General features: G+C 39.7%; 1 protein-coding gene across 8 annotated transcripts in view; it reads left to right on the top strand.

Annotated features, from left to right (window-relative positions):
• GRIN1 (glutamate ionotropic receptor NMDA type subunit 1) overlaps positions 1-22,759 on the top strand; it is a 775,019-nt gene that overhangs the window by 747,004 nt on the left and 5,256 nt on the right. For 2 of the 8 annotated variants that reach the window (XM_069241308.1, XM_069241311.1), the window contains one exon: positions 3,010-3,039. The exons of 4 other annotated variants lie outside the window; for them this stretch is intronic. In XM_069241308.1, the coding sequence (XP_069097409.1) occupies positions 3,010-3,039 (30 nt within the window). Of the gene's footprint in view, positions 1-3,009; positions 3,040-16,963; positions 17,000-22,759 lie in introns of all 8 variants that reach the window. 2 more of the 8 variants (XM_069241313.1, XM_069241310.1) reach the window with 2 other exon arrangements.

Raw genomic sequence — 22,759 nt, forward strand, 5'->3', positions numbered from 1 at the left:
TTCCAAATGGGTGTAAGCATGGCGCTGATGAGTTGTAGTCCTCTGAAGTAGGCATGATAAGGGCAGGGGTCCGATGGAGACCTTGAGTTTATTGACTTCATGGTGGTCGCAGTTTTTGCTGGACTAATTATGGGCCAAGTGTTTTGCATTGTTTCTTTGGATAAGCTCAGGAGGCATTAGGTGAGGTCTGTCTGCTGGGAGTGGTTGTGGGCTGTAGTTACTGTAATCGGTGATGATTTTGTTGCTGAAGAATTGAGAGAGATTGTTGCAGACATCCTACGAGTGGGTGACCAAGTTGAAGGCAGTCGATGGTGAGGGGGAATCTTACACAATTACAAAGATTTCTTTGCTTCTCTGTGGGCTAATATCAATGTGGTCCACCGGAGTATCACGTTTTCTGGCAGCTGGCAGTTAAATACAGTATGCTGTTACAGTTAAAAACTATTTGGGTGAAATAAGTTAATAAACGAAGCCCAGTCCATCAAAGGGTTGAACAAAAACTAGCCCAAAAATCTTTCCACTAGCTTTAAGGAGTGCCTTGAGGACAGTAACTAGGCAAAAGTACCTTGCCCCTCCAAGCAGCATGTGTAGTGCTAGTCAAAGTGAGGTTCACAAACACAGAACATCTCTTCAACCAAATTGATTGGTGTTTTAAAGTTAAATTGATAATCAAATATAGGTCTGAAGAACTAGTAGGTTTCATGGCAAAAAATAACTAATGCTAACACACTCTTTTCTCATAGCAATTCTATACATTCTTCTTAGATTGGAAGCAAGTGTTATCTTCTCATTTAGAGGCCTGTTATCACCTCAGTCACATAGATCCATTCATTTTGGCTGAGACTGGATCTTTCTAACACCATGGAATTAGAGATGCAAAAATCTTAGGAAATCATTTCACTAGCTATTCAAAAACGGAGGCATGGATAAGAGGAGAAGGTGCCCCTAACACTTCACTTTTTAGGGAGCAGTCATTCTTCCAAGAGACGCAAGTCATCAAAACTGGCTATACTCTTATTTGAATAGCTAATCTTAATGGGGGCTAAACAAGCTTTATTATCCCCACTGCGTACAGTCAGTTCCCTGCTCTAAAGTGATTGTGTGTTGAAAATATTGTGGGGACAATGATCACTCACTATCCTTCCATACACATGAAGAGTCTATAGACTTTGAAACATCATGTAGAAAAATAAAGGAATGGCCAGGTACAGAATTGGTTCACCCCAACTGAGTTGTGTGGAGCAGAAATATATCAAAGAAATCATATATTTATAATTCTAAGGTTCCAGTTGTTGATCGGTCAATTTACTCTTATCTTCAAGAAGTTATACTGGACAAATCAATACAATCAATGAACAATCTCATTACCTCCGTGGTCAGAGATGAACCGAGGAAGGAATATCTCTGCAATGTTTAATAAAGAATTCATGTACTCAATTGATTAATAATCCTTACATGGGTATTTTGCATTACAATCACTGTTGAATTACACAAAATCATGAAGATTTGTATGTTTTATATCACAATTGTCTATTCTAGCCACGTAATCAGATGCATAGTACACATTTTAGATGGTGATAAATACAAGTTTACGAAATCAATAGCATAATATGGTTCTGCAAAACTGAAGAGGGACCATATGAACAGACAAGGAGGTTTGTGCAGGACTCAAACTGTATTCCACATGAAATACTCAGATTAAGTCATCATTTGGTCTGTAATTAGCTGGTTCAGTAGTTGTAAATAAAGGGCATACCAAATCAAACACATGTTCATCAATAGCAACAACTACTGCAGAAAGTAGAATTTGAAACTTTTACAAAACATTGAAACACAACTTGATAGTTCAAATTTCCCATAAACCATGGAGACAACAGACCGAGTAGAAAACGAATTCTAGGATGGAGGTTCAATCGTTTGTGGTAATATAGCCTTACGAGGCCTTGAGATTTTTAGCTTGTTTCAGAGTGTCATCACTAGATGTGTGTTTTTTTGTGTGGAATGATAGCCAACATAATGAACTCTGCGACCATACTGAGTAAATTCAGTCATAATGAGAACCCATGTGAAACTAACTGTACATTTCTCACAGCTATTATTTCTATGATCAACTTCCATTTTTGCTGAGCTGTGAAGAAGCAAGTTTGTGACTATCCCAGTGTTATTAAGTAAAACCTTTGGCTTGTTCACCCTTGCCAGGAGTTTATCTGTCCAATTATCATGTTTATAATCTGTGTTTTCAAGAATAATTTTTGGAAACCACAGTGTCGCACAAAGTCCATAATAAGTTATCTCTTTCTCTGGCAACAGTTTTAACAGAAATCACAGAATCAACAGATCACGGACATTTTGCACAAGCAACCACTGAGGGAAATATGATGATGTAGAAAAACAAGAAATAGAACGCTATTTAAAGCAGTTTATCATAATAAACGAGAAAAACTATAAAGCTTGATAACTGGCCTTTTCCTTACTTGAGCCATGACCCCTTTTCATTCCTATGAGAGAGAAGAAATAGTGGGAAAAGACTGGACTGCCAATAACCATAGAATTATTTTTATAACTATCCACCAGAGTTGATCCAGTCACTATGCCTACCACACACAATGGACTTTGAGAGCTCACAAGATATAGTCAGATCAGACCCCACTGCTGCAGAAGAAAAAATCTCATTTGTGACATGGAAAGACAAAGCGGTCTGAGTTATGCTTTCATTATTCGGAATCATTAGCACTTTTAAATCCATAAGTTTGAACACCTTTTTACTGATTTCTGGCTTATTCCTTCTGGCTACAGTTAACATTAGTGAGGCCATTTGTGAGCCAGGTGTAAAAATAGTAATTTACTATTTTTTAGATTCTTAGGCTTTGCAGCTGGATCAGATAATTCATGGAGTCCTTTATCCACTCCGTAATCATCTAGACCATTGTTATGTGGTGGTGCACTGGACTTTAAATTTCTTATTCTTTTACGGTGACCCTTTGTCCTTTTCATATTTTTTTTCCCTAGGACGAACACACTTCTGATTGTGTTGAAGAGGTAAGGACAAGCTGATATCAACATCCTCCACCCCGTCATGTGCAATAGGAATGGGTTTCAATTCCTCTGCAATTTTATTAAAGAGGGGGAGCAAGTAACACATTCTTGCTCAACTTCTCAATTGATGAACTAGATATGTAATTGGAGTTAAGTGTTTCAAGCAGAACAGAGCTTCCAGGAGGTGTCACAGATTTCCTAGTAATCGAACCACGAGTCTCAACATCTCCACTTTAGGGAGCAGTGACCCCACAGGTTTTCAAGGGTAGGCACATATGAAAATGTTTGTTGTTAATAGCCACATGCATTGCCTCAAATGTAGAAGCAATTCATTCACCATAGCTAAATGTTTTTCAGTATATAAGTAGTGTGCCTCATGTAAACTCACAAGCGAGGTAAAGACAAATGCTTAGCATTCAAATGGCAAGGGTGAACAAGGATCTACTCTAAGTAAAAGGCTTTTCATCTGCAGCGTGATTACTTCAGTTCAAACAATTGGACTCAGCGTAGCCTGAAGCAGGGGACCATTTTAAATAAATACAAGAGCAGATCTAGTTTGTCTCTGGAATCAAATGAGGAATCATATCCCCCGGCATCCCCAAAATGATGTGTCTGAGAAAGTCTAGAGTCAATAGGCCGAATATCATTCCGTTGGTCAAGCCCTCATGGGAAAGATCATTTGTCTCGAAGACTTCACAATCATTTACCACATCAAAAATAATTAGCGATTGCTTAGTCCCTGGATAAGCACACTCCCCCTCCCCTCCCCCCCCACCCCCAATATGCACAGTTGCCTGTTAAGGTCTTAAGGTCATAATTTTACCACAGGGGAATTGTGCACTTCATGTTTACTTTGCAGTCAACATAGAAAAATAAGTCAACCTAGAAACAAACTAGAAAAAATTATAGTAGCAGGAAACGAAACACCAGTTTCAGAGTCAAAAAAAGTAATCTCTCATAATATGACCTAATGATTTCAAACCTATTGTGCATCTCATAGGATTTGATAGGGACAAAGAAATTCGTATTTCCAGTCCCTCTGTCAGTAATTTCTCTTTTTTTGTTAGCTTGCCACAGTCCTTAGACTGGAGGCTGAATACCATAGAAACAACAGGCTAAGACCATTTTATAGGCTCCACTGATGCTTTCCGTCAGAGGCAGCATCCAAAGCGTGGCATGAATTCCAGTGGCTCAATTATAGCCAATACAGTAAGTGATTTCCGTAGCTCAACATAGGTGTGTTAAAACATACTGTGTATCATTACTCAAATGAGAGGCCACAGTGAGTCAATCAGAAAGAAAACAATGGTGCAAATTCTTCTCTTGGTGCATTTCCAAAGCCAGTGTCTCTGTGGCCACACCGATTGCACCACTAATAAACTTCACCCAAGTGGCACTGCTCGGTTAGGGGGCTAGATCACAATGTCCCAATCATGACATTTTGTCGCTTATTTAGCAGAGGCTTGTGCCACTGGAGTGTCACTTTTCTTAAAGCTCCAGCGGTGCTAACCTCTCAGCCATATCTATGAGGCCACACAGAACCACTTTGCGTGGTTTTGAATGACCTCATAGAGATGGAGTAAGATAAAGCAGTGTCAGTTGTTGCTTTGCCTTGCTCTGCAGATTCATTCCATGGGCGTTGTGGTAGGTTTTCTGACTGAACACCCAGGGGTTTTGATGCTGCCCCAGATTACTTAACCATATAAACCTGGGGAAGTGACAAAACCTTACGCCTCTCCAGGGGAGGCATGACGAGAAGAAATATTTGTATTTGTATTTCTCCTCACACAGCAAATATAGAAATAGGAAAACGCCTCTCAGGATTGTTTTGTGCAGAAAAACAAACTTACATGCAACGCAGGCACCCTTGCACCACAGTGCAAGGGTACCTGCATTGGCGCTAGTCAGTCAATTGTGCGCCAGCGCAGGGGAAAAGGACAGGAATGCTCCGTATTTTATAAATACAGTGCATTCCTGCCCTTTCACATTGGTGTAGGGCAGCGCAGCAAGAAGACTTGTGGCACTGCCTTACGCCAGTTCTCAATAAATAAACCCCTATGTCTTAGTTTAGTTCCTGGTGGATGCATTCTCAGAATCCATGATGCCAACTGCACAAATAAAACCAACAACTCAGCATATAAGTAAGTCCACTCACATTCCCTATTAGTGCTTAAATAAGGAGCTGATTCTCAATCGATCCATTTGAATAGAGAATAGGAAATCATATCAAAGCATTCCAAAGGTGGTTTTCCAAGGGCAAAAAAACTCCTGTCACCCCATGTCTGCACGCACAGTACCTTCCAAGCCACAATCCACCTAGGCTTTTTAGTGAGCCGAAACATTTTCATGGGATTCTAAATGGGAACTATTGAGTGGGAGGTTTCACACTCTTCTACAACCATAATATAATCATGTGTAACCCCATGTTGTAGTTCCATAATTATGGCTATATTACTGTACCTGCTATTTTGGGATTTTTTTTTACCCCTCACTGCTGGTATTCAAGCAACCTTGCATGACAGTTGTTGACCTGCTTGATGAAATCGAAACTAAACTTAGAATCCAGGAAAACGTCCCAATGGATATTTTTTTTTCCTGGCATCTAACTTTAACTTATTTTTTGAAACGTTTATAGCAGTAATAAACTTCACCCTTCTTGATCAGCTGGTACATGTCTTCAGTAAACAATCCCTTCCTGGTGAATAGGTTGCCATAAATATCTATTTAGAGCCGTACTTCCCGGTTCAACACTTCATACAGAGCACACATATATTCAACTATTTTAGTTTTTCTTAATGGCTGTACCCTCTGTAACTTTAATTTGTTTTATTGCACTTCCATGTATAGTTTTTCATTTGTAACAGTCTTTAATTCTATTGGGGCCGTTCTAACTCCACTGAGTAGTTTAAATATGACTTTAAAACCATATTATAAAGTGTACATAATATGACTTTATTTCTGTTCTATGCAAGGTATGGAACATTAGATTTTTTAGTACAGAATTGCTAGATGTTCCTATTTAAGGTACCTTACTATGCCATAACTTCAACTTAGATTAATTAGCATCCATCTGTTTGCTTTCAATTGTTCACTTATATATATTCGTATGGGGTAATTCTCATACTGTCTACTTTAGGCCAACTTACTTGTCTTTATTGATCTTTCCGTGTTCATTTTATGTCAAGTACTATGTTAGTATCAGTGACCGCTGCATCACTCCACTTTTAACCTTCTGCCAGCAATATGCTGCTCTTTGGCCTTTACCCTCGAAGGTCACATAACCGATTTCATATATGCAACAAAGTCTTTATGGGAAATAGAAACTTTACCAGTAAATTAATTCATTTGCATAGTCTTTACTGAAGTCAAAGTTAGTCAAGTAAGCAGCATCACCTTTTCCCACTACTCTTGGAACAACATCTGATTATTGTGATATGACCTATTCCAAACCCATACCAGCGTCTCTTTACTTACCCACTGTGAAACTAGTTCCCTTACCATTTGTTCCTGTATTTTGCCACATATTTCAAGTAATGCTTTTGGCATAGTAATTTCAAGAATCTGTTGTATTACTCTCTTTGAGTATTGGTACAAGTACAGACCTTCTCCAAAACTCTGCCTTCATGTGTCTCCAGTAATTCAAAATAGGTATTTATTAATTCATACATTTATTTATGTAGTTAGCTGTGTATTTTTTATGTGTGAGCAGGACTCCGCCCATCAGGAGGAATTGATCTTTACAAGCTTTACAATATGGTACAACAGTATATGTTAAAGATGCTAGCATATAAATGCAGTTGAGGGAAACCTTCTGCATTGAAATATATATATAAATATATTTATATATATATATATATATATATATATATATATATATATATGTAGAGTGCATCAGGTCTCTAGGAAACTGTTATTTCAGGGCCCTTTGGACGATATAAATTGCCTTGGCCCATTGTATATATGCAACAAGATCGTTCCTTAACTTTGTCTGATTTCCAGAGACAATGATTGTTGAGGTGGGGGTCTTTCTGCATCTGGACGCATCTAACTTGAGACAATAGTATCTGTAAATGACTTTACTAAGATCTTAGAGCTTTAGAATGATGTGATTTGCAGCATTTTCATCACTAATGCATTTTCATCCTAATATGACGAAAACAACTACTTTTCCTCAGGTGCAAACAGGTAATTAGCATTTGTTCAAACTATCCAGACGTTTCACAATCTTTATCAGCCCAGTTTTTATTTTGTTATTTTTTCTAACTCCTTGGTTGTTGACTCACTTGGGGTGTGTCTTAGTTTAAACTGTAGGGCAAGTTAAATCTTAAAAAGTGGAACAAGAAACTTTTTCCTTCTTTTCAGCTCTGCAGGCAATATTTTAGTAAGGCCACTCCATGGAGAACATGTCGGTTGCATTGGCCAGGAGAAATAGTCTCTATATTTGTCTATCTAGGTACTCAGTAAGGGTTCCACGGTCTTCAACTTAAAAGTTAAGCACTGAAGCAAACTACTATCACAGTCATTATTTTGAAGACCGGTTTATGCACCTGGTAATGTCTCAGTAGGAGCGGCGGGGGCAGAATTAGTCTCTTGACATCGTTGTTTTCCGGAGTCAGTGACTCCAGGTTTGAAAGCTTTTCAGAATAATGGTATTAATTGTCTTTATAACAAGGGTTGTTAATCGATGGACAATTCTATATTTCCAATGTATGAGAGACTACCACAACCCCTTCTTTTCCTGTTGAGACAGCTTTTTCGCTGATATATTTGTCAGTCTTTCAGTATTGGATGACTAAATGACTGTATGAATAATCCAGCATTCGTCAATTTGTGAATTTCTCTATCATTATTGGTCCAACCTTGCTAGATGTGAATCATAAAATTAAAATTCTGTATTCTTCTTCGATTCCCTGAATTAAAATCGATTTGCTGATACACTTATGAACTATCTGAATGCTGAAGTACATCTGTGCTTACCTTTCACTTTTTAAGAAAGAGACCAGAGACCCTCTTGCCCCCAGTTGTTTGTGGTCAGCATTTGAGGGGTTATCTCCTTGGGAATAAGTGAGTATATCGGGTATTTTATGCCTGACAGCCTGCCTGATCTCGAGCGCCGTCTCCTTTAAGGTGGACCTTTGTTTGCAGAAAATAAGATTATTAATTCCCAGGACAGCTACTCTACTGTAGCACGTTTGGCCTATTTTTCTGTATCATATGTGTTTAAGTGTTGTAGGGCAAGCAGAAGGCAGGATTCCTTTGTCCACTCAGAAAAAAGCAAATATGGGCCACAGAAAGTATAATGTTAATAAATCCTATGCCCCAAGATATAGATACGGAAATACAATTCACAAATGATTGAAGTCTGACAGGACGTCAATTTATTGAATGCATTTAAAACGCTGTGATTGTACATTTTGGCCAAACCCATAAAATCCTAGTTTGGCTAATGAATAAACTTTTACACTACTAACAACACCCCCTACAATCATTAGTGAGTTACAGGTTCTTCAGCTAATGAATTAATCACTGTTGGTTGTGTATAATAAAGCAGCGCTGAGCAGTCATCTTCACTGACGAAAAATATATTTAAATTCTATGTGAACTAGAAGGGTTCTCTTGCAGTCTTCTTCCTCTAACCATAGAAGAAAAGAAATATTACATTGGAGTTAATAACTTCTTAAGATATGCAAATGTTACTCAATTATGTTGCCATCTCAGGATCAGGATCAGATCTATCCAAGCACTCTAACTACATCCAAATCCAAATACATTTCTCCCTGCATACATTTTAGATCAGTGGTTCCCAAACTGTGGTCCGGGGTCCACTGAGGGACCGCAAAGCCTTCTCAAGAGCTCCGCAACTGCTTAGAAAGTTAAATAATATTAACAGATTAGGTCCCCAGCTTTCAGTAATGACTCAGGAGGGGGTCCCTGGATTCCAATATTGATTCAGTGGGGGTCCCCGGGTTCCAGTAGTGATAATGTGGGGGTCCACAGATGTCAACAAAGTTGGGAACCACTGTTTTAGATCAACTTCCTATTAAGCTGTTAAAATCAGTGTCATTCCAAATAAGTTTCTAGAAGGTAGATTGACACTGCAGGGCCACAGAGTTCACCGAATGCCGCCTGAACATTATGCCTACGTGCAGTTCGAGTAAAATCTTCCTCGAAATTATTTTAACAAGATATTGTTTTAATAGAATTCGCTGCCTGCCACATTTTTATCTTTGGCTCATAGCATGCTCGAAATAAATTATGACTCTGTGGACTTAACAGAATACACAAGGATCAACCACAAAGACGGGTATTCTAACTGTTCCTTCTGCACAGATTACCTAGTCATGTCTACCACACTTAGCTACAAGTTTGTTTGGCTTTCACTAGTCATCTACTTTCGGTCAGGACTAATTCGTGGTTAAATGCTTCAGTAAAATGTAGGGGTACTAAAATGATAAATTATTTGGAAGTCCCCGGAGCTGCAAGACATTTCGTTCTTATTTAACGTCTTTTCATAGTTATTTGTCATGTGATGGTAGCTCGCCGAGGAAAGCAACAATATTGAAACAGTATATTCTCATTTTTGTTGCTCTTTTTATGCTCGTGCCTGCTCTAAGCAAACAGTTAGAGACACTTTAAAATGTGGTGCCCACTGAGTGCACCAAATGAGCATTACATAGATTTAAACAAAGTTTGCATCCACGGACTTGAGGGGCACTCTGAGTCTGTTGGAACTGGACAAAGAGTGGGGAACAATAGCCCTCCGCTTTGAGACACCTTTAATGTGCAGACATTTGCAAATGTTCTGGCTTTCTTGGAGGGGTGTCTTGAGACCCTAATTGTTCTTTAGCCATGAGTTACTTAGCTCCTGTGAACAAAGGGAAATTACCAGAGCATCAGACTCTCAGTCTGAAGGAGAGTGCCATCATACACCGGGCTCAGAGTCTAGGATGATACAAGCTTCAGCAGGACAGAGAAATTACAGCAGGACGTCCAGTACAAAAAGACACCAACCTAAGCTTTGGGTGTTTGATCAGCTAGTTTGATGATGTCAACGTGTTTGGATCAGTAGCACACCTTCTGGAGTGTTAATTTAACATAAATCATTTTAATAGTCTCAACATAGCATCAGGAGTAATATGTAGACACTCAAAACACATGAAGCTAACATGGCTGGAAACTGTGCTTACAGTATTAAGGCTTAAGGGGCTGGCTGTCTGCTACAAGAGTCGAGCCTGTCATTTTTTATTCACAAATATTACCCCAACTTGAAGTCACTTATGTCCCTTAGCTGCAATAGACCACGGTTAAAATACATCATATTTATATTTTTCATGTTCTGAAATGATGCATAGAGGTCACATCAAACAGTAGATAAGAAAGTAATACTTTGAAAAACATCGCTTCTTCGCTGATACCATACACAGAATCAGGGCCAGTTGTGTTGCTCAGACCAGGCCCCTGACACACACTCCAACTTTGCAAACTAAATAAACATCTCTCAGTACAAGCTAAACCCTTTAAAAATAAATAGTCATCGTGCCCAAACTTTACCTTCACGCCATGGCCTGCCTCTGAAAATGAGAGAACAACCAAAGTCTAAAATGCAACAGGGTGTCCAACATACGCATGCACGGCAACAACTATAAATCTATGTTCAGCAACTTTTTCACCTTATGCAAATAAATAATGAACTAATATTTTACAAGTGGTGTAGTTCCACACAACCTAACAAAAAACTCGAGATGCAGAAAACCTGGGCAACTGTTGCTTTATTGCAGTGATAACTAAAATCCAAGATATAATGGACAGGATTCAACACACAAAGAGTATGGTGAACAGTAATCCACTAAGAAGTTGTCAGACAGAGTTTACACAAACTGAAGCACCGAAGTCACATTCCTATATGCAAAGGATCAGCTTGTGTGCATGAGGAATTCATGTAACAGGGCAGTTTTGGTGTTGTTATACCTAAATGCTGCTTTCAACACACTACAACACCAAATAATCATGAGTTGCTCTATGAAGATTATCAGGATAACTGACTTAGAATATTGATAGCTTGCACCCCTACTCTGAGTTAAAATATGCCTAGTAAGTGTAAGCAAGTTCAACAAGCCAATATACATTCACCGCTTGCAGAGTCTTGGGCACTACCTCTGTTTCTCTTAAGTTTGATTAACTACAGCATCAACTATATAAAGCTATTCTTTTGAATCTCTGGATCCCTCTTTCAAGACCCAGTCAATGTGAACAGCAGCATATATTAACCCTGAATTCTTACCTGATCACCTCAAGCACACACCAAATAGAAGTCATCACATTGGCCCCAGGAAAAAGCTGCCTAATGTGTACCACCTTTCCTTTTAAAAGAATAAAAATCTTGTTAAAAACAAAGATCACCCAGTTATACATACCTCACTGCTGCATAAGAGAATTAGAAAAAAGTAAAAGTTCTTGGAGATATAAAAAGGGGCATATTGACACTGAAGAATATGCTTCAGCCATACTAAACATGTTAACCGAATCACAGGACACTGAATGAGGAGCCCAAAGTTGTCATAGAAAACCCTAAATTGTAATTTACAGGCCTAGATCTTTAAAAAACAAACAATTGATGAGCAAAGGACCAAAAAGTAAAAATGATCCTACTAAAATATCTATATTTAAGCAGGAGGCATATGAAAAGTTTCTAAACTATATGAAGAGAGTGGAGAAAGCTTCGAGCTGCAAATTACAGAAGGGGGAATGGCAAAATAGTACCAGTGATAAACAAAATAGAAGAGGTCGTGCAGAGGGTGTCTTCTTGCATTTTTATAAGAAGACAATAAAGATGAGAATGATTTTCCCACTGAACTCATTCTGCATATGTCATTCCCATAATCTACAATGGCTAATTGTGGTTGCAAAATTCTAATTCAAAACCATCATGACCTTTCACATACTAAAGTACCAAATTCTCTCTCCACTTTAAAATAAGATTACACTTTACATACTTATTGCCACATTAAGAACAGTAACACAACATGATCATACCACAGCGATGGAGACAATTGGCTTTCTGAATTTTAATTCTGTTTCTTGTCTTCGATTATCTTGGGGGAGAGTTCACAGTGAGGGTGGTATCACAGTGCGGTGTATGGCTCATGAATTAATCACTGTGGGTGGTGTGTTTTAAAGCAGTGTTGAGTTAGTCCTCTTCACTGAAGAAAAAAAAATTCGACTTCTATGTGAACTAGAAGAGTTCTATTTCATTCTTCTTCCTCTCACTACAGAAGAAAAGATTCTCCTTGAGGGGAGTTCACAGCGCTGGTGATACCAACCCGCACTGTGAACTCCCCTCCAGGAGAATCTAAAACAAGAACAGAATTAAAATTCAGAAAGCTGTTCAAGACACACTAATTAACCATAAACTAAGAAAAACATAACTGTCTCCCTTGACACCCTTATTAGAACAAAAGAACTGTTTGGATCCGAGAGGATTAACACTTCATGAGCTGTTATCTCCATTACTAGTTATCACACCTTCACCGAGTAGCTGGCTGATAGTTTCAGCAGAGCAGAATGCTAATAGATTCTGCTAGGCTATGTTGTGTTATCAGGCTTCGTTTTCCATGCAAAGTGTGTTCCCCGGGGTTTTGCTTCTAAGCGTGGAGTTTCTCGGGAAAGTCACTGATGATAAAAGTGTTTAACATAACATGAAATTCATAGGCTTAGCTAAAGCTTTCTTAAAGAGCTTGACTGTGATCCAAAAATTGTCTTTTGTCTATTACATCTTTTGTGGGTGAATACTCAAAACCTTAATCACTGGCATGGCAACCGATGACCAACTAAGCTCCTTTCTTCCGGGAAATATCTGGGAATAAACACATCAAGCAATTGGTACACCAAATAAATATAGTCCATATGAATCTGTGATATGAACGGTCGCACAGACATCTACTGCCAATTATAGGTACCATGAAATCAACACTTTTAATTAGCAGATGTTGCAATTTGATCACAACTGGTTTAATATGCTCTTGTATCATTATGTCAAAAAAGCTTGACCGTGCCATCCTGCATCCTCAGCAGTCTCCTGATTGCACTAGCTGGAAACCATGTGTAAGTGGTCTAACCAGGACAAACCTCCACCTAGTAGCAGTGCTCCTAATTGACATACCTCTAGACAGACTGGTTATTATTTTCCACGCTTGAGTTGATTACTCTCTTCACTAATTCAGTGATAGGCTCATGCATTGATAAATCATAGTCAAAACACAATCATATTCTTCTACAATGTTAAGGTCTGGGAAAATACACAGAACTATAAAGGTTTATGAAGCCTATTTATGAATAAATAGTAATGGTAAAAAAAAATATATATATTGATGAAACAGGAATTGGATTTAACCATAGGGTCCAAAAGATCGAAGCTATAATTCCCTAATGCTTTTCATGCCTACTGCTAGTCAGAGGATAGCGGATTGCAGACAAAATAATTAGTCAAAGTTTTCAGCATTACCTACATAATTTACAAAACAATGTGGGTATCCTGATATCCTGAGATTACCAAACTCATCTGTGATTTAGCTCTGTCAAGCATAAGGGAAGGGATAATAAAAAAGAAGCTGCTGATCCGAGAAAAACAGCATGCCACATTTGTCCCAGGTTCTTAGCAACAATGTAACCAATGCATAGTAAAGTTATTTTGAAAATGGATTGCAAAATGGAGATTTACAGTGTTCATATTCATTTTACATTATGCATTAGTGGGATCATGGTGGTTCTCTACAGGTGGAGGCCATTTGGTCACCAAGAGAGGAGCTTGTAGATCAGCTGGCGCACATGGTTAGCTTTTCTGCTTGTGGTCTTTAGGATGTGAAGGGTGTGGACCTGGTCACCTGGAAGGGTTATCTCCTGGATCAGAAGAGTGGAAGGAAGCTAAAGATAAAGCGGTTAGGATAGTGCCACAGTGCAGCTCGGCATATCCGTCATGGGCGTTCAGAAACAAACATTTTAGGTAGTTAGACAATACTAGTCTAACTTCTTGAAATTGTGATAAATAACTGCCAAAAATTAAAAATAAATGCATGTACACTTCTTCTTGCGCACTGTTCACCAACCTCTTGTTACATAAGCAGTTTTTCATCATTCCATTGCCCTAAAGGCTTTTATAATCCAAGATATGAAGATATCTATGAACTGATGCTGTAATAAATCTGCAGTACTATTCCAGCAGGGTTGTGCATTAGCATCAACTGCACGATAGTATTCAGTACACACCCAAACCATCTCCCAATCGCCAGTACTCAGATACATGTCTGGTACTGGTTGGCTATAAGTTCCAACTCATGTAAAGCTTTACACAGCTAAGGACAGGAGGCTAGGATGATAATTTGGCGAAACAGTCACATTCCTATAGTCACAAGAACCCTAGGGGTGAGGACAATAAAATGAAAGTCATTGTTTTGTGTTCCTTTTGTGTATCTGTACATTTCCAAAAGCTGATGCATATTGTGTTATGTGTAGATTGTCTCTCTCAAGATTTTCAAATGCAACTTCTAAGCAGCATGTTTCCGCTTTTTGTGTGAGAAGTGAATTGCATGTATGTATATGTTCCATGGTTGTGCAATGAACGTCAAAGAGACACGGCTAGTGACAAAGTGCTGATTTGAGAATTACAGAAATTAAACTTCAAAAAGGTTTTCCACTACCCGACTCATACACCCGTATCATTTGTCAGTATGCAATGACCTTCACTCGGTTTGTTAAAACCTTGTTTCACAAAGCTGTCTCGCATACGTGGTGCAGTATGCAGCTACACTCGCTAGACAATAATTTCATCTTTGAGCCCTGGGGCAAGCAGAATTTCGAAAGGCAACACACAGCAAAATCTACCCAGATTTCACATTTTCTATAATGAAAATTATAAATCTACACAACGTACTTTCCATTGGAGATTATCAGCCTATCAGTTTCTCATTTTGCAAACACAATTGAGTTTTAGTAATTGGTACCACGACAGTCATTCATCCAATAACAGAATGCAATCAAAGCATCCTCTCTACACGGGAACTTTTAAAGTAGCGTCGCCCACGCATTAAGGCAGAAGTTGTGACCAAACGGATTTCCACTGATCTGGTTAATGTCATCTTCATGTCTCCAGAGTTTTCATTCAAAATGTGTTTGACTTTATAGCAAAAACATACAGCTACACAATTACTGATGCGTTTCACCAAGTATAGTGCTAGTCAGTGTGACGTTGCTGGCATGCTTTCAGTAGTACCCAGGATGTGTCAGTATCACCCACTACATTCATGTAGAGGTACTCATGATCACTCCAGTTAAACAAACTGAAGTAAATTATAGTTCTGCAGTGTTTTGTAAAAGGAAAGCCATGGACTGGATTATGGCTCACAGTGACATGGAGTCATCTGATGATAATCATAACAGATGCTCATTTCTGAATAATGTATGCATTTAGGATTTTTCACAAACCAAATTTGTGGTCTGTGAAATGCCTTTGGTTGCTTTACCTTATTTGTTCATCAGCAGATGCAGAGTACAGTTGATTGGATCGCAGTTCTCAGAGTCACCCCCCATGAAAGGCATATGGTCTCCGGCTGCTGGATCAAGAACTCGCATGTCATAGTCAACAGGAGGGGACACTTATCATCTGTCACCTCTTGTGGCTGCACCGTAGATTTGACAGGATATGGTGTGTGGGGCACCATAGGCCTGGTATGGTGCATCTGCTGCCAGTACAACGGGTGCAGCCTTATTTTCTCTACATAATGAATTTTGCCAATTATGCAAGGCAATATTTGACAAAATGCCCTACCCCACAGCAGCATGAGGAAATATAGAAATCGACTCCAAGCCTCTGGAAAACAGTTCCTCCCCTTATCGCTGAAGTCTTTCAGCTAATTCAGGGAGGAAGTAGTTAGAGCTTCCCTGTTTACTTTGTGTCAACTGTTACCAAACCAGCTTTGCTATCTTGTATCTATCCTGGTGCCCCTGTACATGGTCTCTGGCCATCCACAGCCAACAATAAATGTAAGGAAATATTCGAAAATATAAAATATGGAAATGACCTCGTGGTTGACCTTTAAGACCAGATTGCTGAATATTTTTCTGTTCTGTGCAAATTATTCATCTTTCATAAAGGATCAGATCTTCACTATTTAAACATACTAGATGCAAAATATAAATGATAATATGTGGGTAACAGGTATAGGTTATATTTAAAGTTGAAACAGTAAACTCAAGGAAGGGATCTGCAACCAAAATGTATGCCGGTTTATTGCCTGTACTTAGGGTTCCATCAGAATCATAGTTCACCTATTGTAACACAACTTAACCACCCCTCCACTCACCCTTCTAATTTCATGAGCTTCCCATTCATTCACTCATTTCCTTTCCCAATAGCCCAGACCACGGCCCACAGCTGAAATCCTCTCCTGCTCCCCAGATCATTCGCAGTGCTTCGACCCACTAACAGCTCCACAACCTCCACCTATTGCTTCAACCACATTTAAATGGACAAATGCCCACCAATTACCGAAGTCCAACTCAAAGAAACCTCCGTGTCCTTCCGTGTTAATGTTATTGTGCCCAAGCAATGCATTTTATTAAGACTTAGTATAAAAAAGTGACCAAGAGACGTTCGTTTTTAATTTTTTTGTATGTGAAAATTAGCGAGGGACCTGCTCAGCACCATACATACACAGTCCTAAACTCCTCTTTAAAAATGTTTTTGTTTATTTTATTTACTGATGGTTAGTATATTTATATGGTGCTAAAACAGAGTGGCTAACCAAAGAGCTAAAAGCCTTAGAAGGCGCAATACCAAATACGCCAGCATTGACTGGTTTGGCAAGTGGTTTGCTGGAATAGATGCTTATGTAATATTTTTCTTGAAATTAAATATGTTTTCCTCTTCTCTCAGTGACTCTGGAAGTTTGTTGCAAGCCTTGAGCCCCAGGTAGGATAGGCGTTTGCCTCCCACCAAGGATCTGTTCATTTTTTGGATTAACAGAATGTTGTTACGGGCTGAATGTAGGTTTCTTGTTGGGTGGTAATTGGTTATCCTTGCTTTGATTTGTTTCAAAGTATTGCCATTACAATTTCATGCATCGATGTGAGCAATTTATGTTTGATTTGTGCCGCCACTGGATGCCAATGTAGTTTTCTTTCAACCGTGAAGGTATGTGTCATTTGACTGTCTTTAATTTACAAAGCACATGGCTTTAACTACTGTGGGTCCGGTTGAAATATTCAGCTCCCAATAGATAAAGGCAAGCACATTCCTAGACTCACCCAGTGTTAGCCCCTCATGACTTATTTGTTTTCAGAAAAAAATAATTCTGACCCTTTTCACCAAATAGCGTCATGGTCCAGGGTGCATTCCCTCACATTGGGTCACTGCAAAATACATCACCCTCAATCAACAGTTGACAAAAGCTCTACTGGGACAAAACCTTAGAAATACAGCAACATGCTTGCTCTTAGCGAAGAGATAATTGATGTACTATTATTTTGTCTTCTCTTCCATGGCTGAAAATATGTTGAAACCACATGAATTTCTTAAATACAGATGTAGCTTTATGGTTAGGGGGACCAAACCTGCAGAAGAACATTGAGGACATTCCATAACATGCTTGCTTGGTGTTAATTTAAAACATGGTGAAATTTAGAACCACATTACATATTGTGACTGACGACGAGCTCTCTTGCTACATTTCTTGTTTGTAATGTCCAGTGCTGTCTTCTGGTAGTAAAAATCATTGTTCATATTTTGGTTTCTCAGCCACAATACAAACAGTGAATTTTGCAGGCCAGATACCCAAAATCGGATCCTCCTTCTTTGGTGTTTTGAGTAGCAGCTCCAGTATCTACTTTGTATGCCGGGAGGTTGGACTGCATGATTCACTACTCCCACAGATAGCTTATATTCATTCTTCTGACTTTTAAGCAGGGTTTCATTCTGAAGAGACGTACTAATTCTAAATGTATTTTACTTTATTTGAACACAAAGTACAAGGAGCTCACAGAAAGACCACTGTCCCTCATCAGGTAGATAGTGCCATGTCTGCCACTGAGTGTTGGTTATCTTGTTGATGCTCAACTGTGCCAACTGACCTGATGATACTACAGGAAACAATTTGCAGTGCTCTTACAACGCCACAAAGGGCTGGATGTTTGTAGAATATTTCGCAAACAGATCTATGTATTAATAGACCAGTTCACCAAATAAGGTTATTTGGAGTGGGTTACAAGTTGCTCTAAATCATTAGTGTTCATGTGGTAGGTTACAAATTGATTTTACTCTGGATTTTATCACGGAGATGGTGGCTTGCTAGAGCCAGCAGACCAAAATATGTATGATCGTATCTAAATAATGAAAACTTGTTTAAAAAAATAAGTTGTTTCTCCTTAAAGGAAACTGGGGGCTGCATGTTTAAAACAACAACAAAAAATTATTAAGTGTGTTGAATAGTTGGCAGCAGTCCCTGCCACTGCCTATTCTCAAACCAACTTTTTTGACATCCACTTAAAGGAACAGGGGCCATTTTGGCTCCCCCTTCCCCTTTGTGAATGGGTTACCACCTTTTGTGAGGAATCAGGAACTTACCATTGAATTGTGACTGAAATTGTAGTTGCAAACCATTGATATTTTGCATTGGAACTCACAATTCAGAAGGCACTCACTAAACATTTTTCCAAATTGAGATTCATAATGCATTTCCTAACCCATATTGCGTTTCAGTAACCTTTTATGTAATTGCTTAATGGGTTTAGTACATAGTGAAAAGCCATGCAACAATCACAAACTGTACACGTTTGTGAATCACAGTGTTGGCTTAGGACATAGTGCCCTCTGTTCCAACTTTCATGCATTGGTCTGAGACGCTAGAACATATGCAGGACTACTTTCACTGGCTCAAGTATTCATACACGTTTTTACATTCTAACCAAGCAAAATATCTTTGGGGTGTAAGTTTTGTGGCAGGTTTATAAAAGTTATGTCTAAATTGGAAAGCCATGGCCAGAGGATGTAGGGTTGAGGATTTGTCATGACCATGAAAAATGTGAAACCTGCCTGAGTAGCACCTTGAAGAAACAGTACACAAGGAACATACAAATAGTTATAGGTAATGTCAAGGAATTAAATTTGCCAAGAAAGTCAAAGGACCCATTCAGGGTGAGACAGGTGTATAACACTCCTATGACCAAGATTCCTCTAGGCATTTAAAGGTGGGACCAGTGAGACAGATACCAATGATTTGTTGCTTTCAAAAGCAGAAGAAGAGAAAATGGAGAACTCCCCCAAACTCGACTGCTAAAATGGAGCTGGTGAAGAACTGGAGAAATGTTTGTGAAACACAGCTCAATAGAACTTTTCTCTGAGAGCAGCCTCATTGACAAGGGAGAGGAAACCCATGTTTGCAATTGCACTTCTGACTTGCCCAACATTTGGGGCACAATTGTGTGTACTTAAAGTTTGTCAATTAGATAAATTAGGAGTTACCTCTGCTGTTCCCATTTTACCCGTACAGTGCATACCTTTTCAATAAGGGTCTGTGTGTTTAGTGAAACAAGGCAGATTTGCAGTTGGTGACATTATAAACGTCCTGCACCTCCTGAAGTGAAAGATCTACACAGCAGCTTGACACACATCCACTGAGGGAAACTATGGTTGCTTTAGTTCTTTTGGTTGATTTTGCAGCACTGTGGACTTCACATAGCACATTGTGGATGTCGAAGGGGATACTAAAGGAGTTCACAGTGACGCCTAATAGAAGTATGGCTGCTACCCTGTTTGAGAATCAGCCAAAAGAAGAGAATGACTAGTAATTGGTCTTCATATTCAGAGGATATATGACAAGTGTAATTGGGTTAACAAAATAGTGAGCTTGAAAACAGATTGCGGACTCATTAGGAATTTAGAAGATGCTAGGCAAGAGGTGAAGGCAATGAGTCGGGAATGATGGCGATGCTTCGGTTCTGGGCTGCGCAGTTCATGATGTGATGTCATTGTCCTCCACGGCTGCGGTGATGTGTCGGCGTCGAAGAAAGATGCAGCAATTTTGATTGGCACAGTGATGGTGATGCATGGATTTCTGTAGAAACAGCTGCAGAACCAACTTACAAAGGCCTAGGACTGGATTGGTGACACTTGGCAGGGAAGGACTCACAGTTGGCGGAGTCTAGAAGCTGTAGAAGAGTGGTGTGAAATCTTTGATGTCCCTGAGACTTCAGAACAGGAGTTGAGCCAGCACACCCTTGCAGTCCCTTTGGATCTGAGGATGTAGAGATGCAGGTCCAATCCTTCTGACTTCCAGGCAAGGAGGGCATCAGGGCTGGTACAGCAAAGAAGGAGTCCAGCAAAGTGCAGCTGAGTTCCAGCAGAGTGAAAGCCCCTTCAGCAGCACAGTAGTCCTTCTTCGTGGAAGAATGTCCTTAGGTCCAGACGTGTACTGATTTGGTGGGGCCAGAAGTTCAGTTCTTGTACCCAGTGGTGGATTTGAAGTGAGGGAGACATCAAAGAGAGGCCTTTGAAGTGCACAAAATCCCTGTCCTTCCTGCCTTGGCTCCAGACAGACTACAGGGGGTTGTGCAGCACTTTGTGAGGGCTAAGGACCCTGCCCATTCAGGTGTAAGTGCTAGCTCCTCCCACCCATCCTGCGCAGGATGGGCCATCAATCTACAGACAGCCACTCAGTCACACTTAAGCTCCCTTTGTGTCTGGCTGTCTGGAGGGAATGCACAAGAGCCCAGCTGCCACCCACCCAGATGTGTATTCAGAGACAGCCTGCACGCAATAGATGATTTAAAGTAAGAAAATGCCAACTTTTTAAAAGTTGTATTTTCAGAAGTATAATTCAAAATCTGACTTCGACATAAGTTGTGATTTTAAATTGTGATTCCAGAGACAACAACTTGGGGGTTCCATCTCCTCCCAATTGGAAATTACACTTTAAAAATGCAATGAGAAAATCCCAATGCTACCGTATGGGAGAGATAGACCCTGCAGTAGTGAAAAATGTGGTTAAGAGTTTTTCACTACTTGGAGATGTAAAACTTAAAAGTGCATGTCCAACTTTTAAATAAACTGCACGCTGCCCTTGGAGCTGTCCAGGGTATTCCTTAGGGTGGCATATGTATTTAAAAGGAAGGTTTGGGCCTGGCAAGAGGGTTAACTTGCCAGGCCCACATTGCAGTTTATAACTGCACACACAGGCTCTACAATGGCAGGCCAGGCATGTTTAAAGGCTACTTAAGCAGGTGGCACAATTAGTGCAGCAGGCTCACTGATAGGATTTAATTTACAGGCCCTGGGCACGTGTAGTGCACTTTACTATGGACTTATAAGAAAATTAAATATGTCAATTATGGACAAGCAACTGGTAACATGTTTTAGGTAATGAGCACATGCACCTTAGCAGTGGTAAAATGCCTACAGAGCTAAAGATAGCAAAAACAAAGTCAGCAAACAGAAGGTCAGAATGCAAAACAGTCAGGGAAAACCACACCAAGAATGCCAGGTCTAACACTTCTAGATCTCAGTAAAAGGCACAGGTAACCTGGCAGGATACCACTGACCTTTGTGGCAGCTGGTGTAAAGTGTTTGTTGAGCATGTGTCTGCTGATCAGTCGGAGGCTTTGAGGCAAGGGGTATTTAATGAATTTACTTCTAAAAAAATATTTGAGCAGGTTTAGATAAAGTTGAATTGGTGATGACATCAAGAATCATTCCTCTGCTAAAAGAGGCATTTGTGGTAAGTGTTGTCTGGCTTTCCATTACGATTCAGAGTACATTGGTGGGCATTCATTTGGTGCAGACAAGTCCTTTAGAGATGTTGGTCACATGATAGAAAAGTTTAAGGAACTGAGCGAAATAGCCAGTTTGTCTCTAACACCCTCAACAATTCCACACAAGAATGTGGTTTAAAATCATGCACTCCAGACCTCACCAATTACAAAGATTTAACTTTTTAGTAAATTATGAGGCAGATCATGATCACAGTTCCAGGTCTCTGACAGGGGACCCTCTGGCTATTATCCCGACATAGAGTAATCTGACAACGTGGCTTTCTCTCTGGTCAGGCCCTTTTGTCACACAGGACAGCTAAATCCCGACACTAGGCCTTAGCAAGAGCTTAGCGTTCAACTAATCATACCAGCCCACCATATTTGACAGTCTTACTGTATTTCGGAGAAGAAGCACTGGAGCCCATCAGGCTACCCTTAAGCTCGATACTTGTTCAAGGCTACTGGAGGAAGAATGACTGCCCTGCCAGCCTTATGTTCTTAACAATACATGGGCAAAACAGCTCTTCCCTCAAACACACAAAAAGGCTGACAAATGTAAGGTTACTACATGTAAAATCTCTAAATATTCAATCATTTTCCGCTTATATTGCAATCGGTGTTTTTATCCTACTTTTTACCACAACACTGAAAGTTTTCATTAGCTCCGTTAAGCTTCTATACTCTGAAAGCATGTCAGATACATCACGCTGTTGAAGCCGTCAAGGTTGACACACAAACAAAGTTACTGAGGGTTTTTGAGAAGTGTTCGTTTTTTTCCTGGGGATGAATTGTTTTTAAGCGATTGCTTCCAATACATGAAGCTGTACTGGGAGCGCTCATCAGTGAGTACTTTCACACCTGGGTGGGCCTTGATTTCAGGTTCCAGCAGCAGCTTGAGGAGAGGCTCCTGGAGTCTTCGGGGTTAAGA

Source organism: Pleurodeles waltl, chromosome 6, assembly GCF_031143425.1.
Source record: "Pleurodeles waltl isolate 20211129_DDA chromosome 6, aPleWal1.hap1.20221129, whole genome shotgun sequence".
NCBI classification, from domain to species: Eukaryota; Metazoa; Chordata; class Amphibia; order Caudata; family Salamandridae; genus Pleurodeles; species Pleurodeles waltl.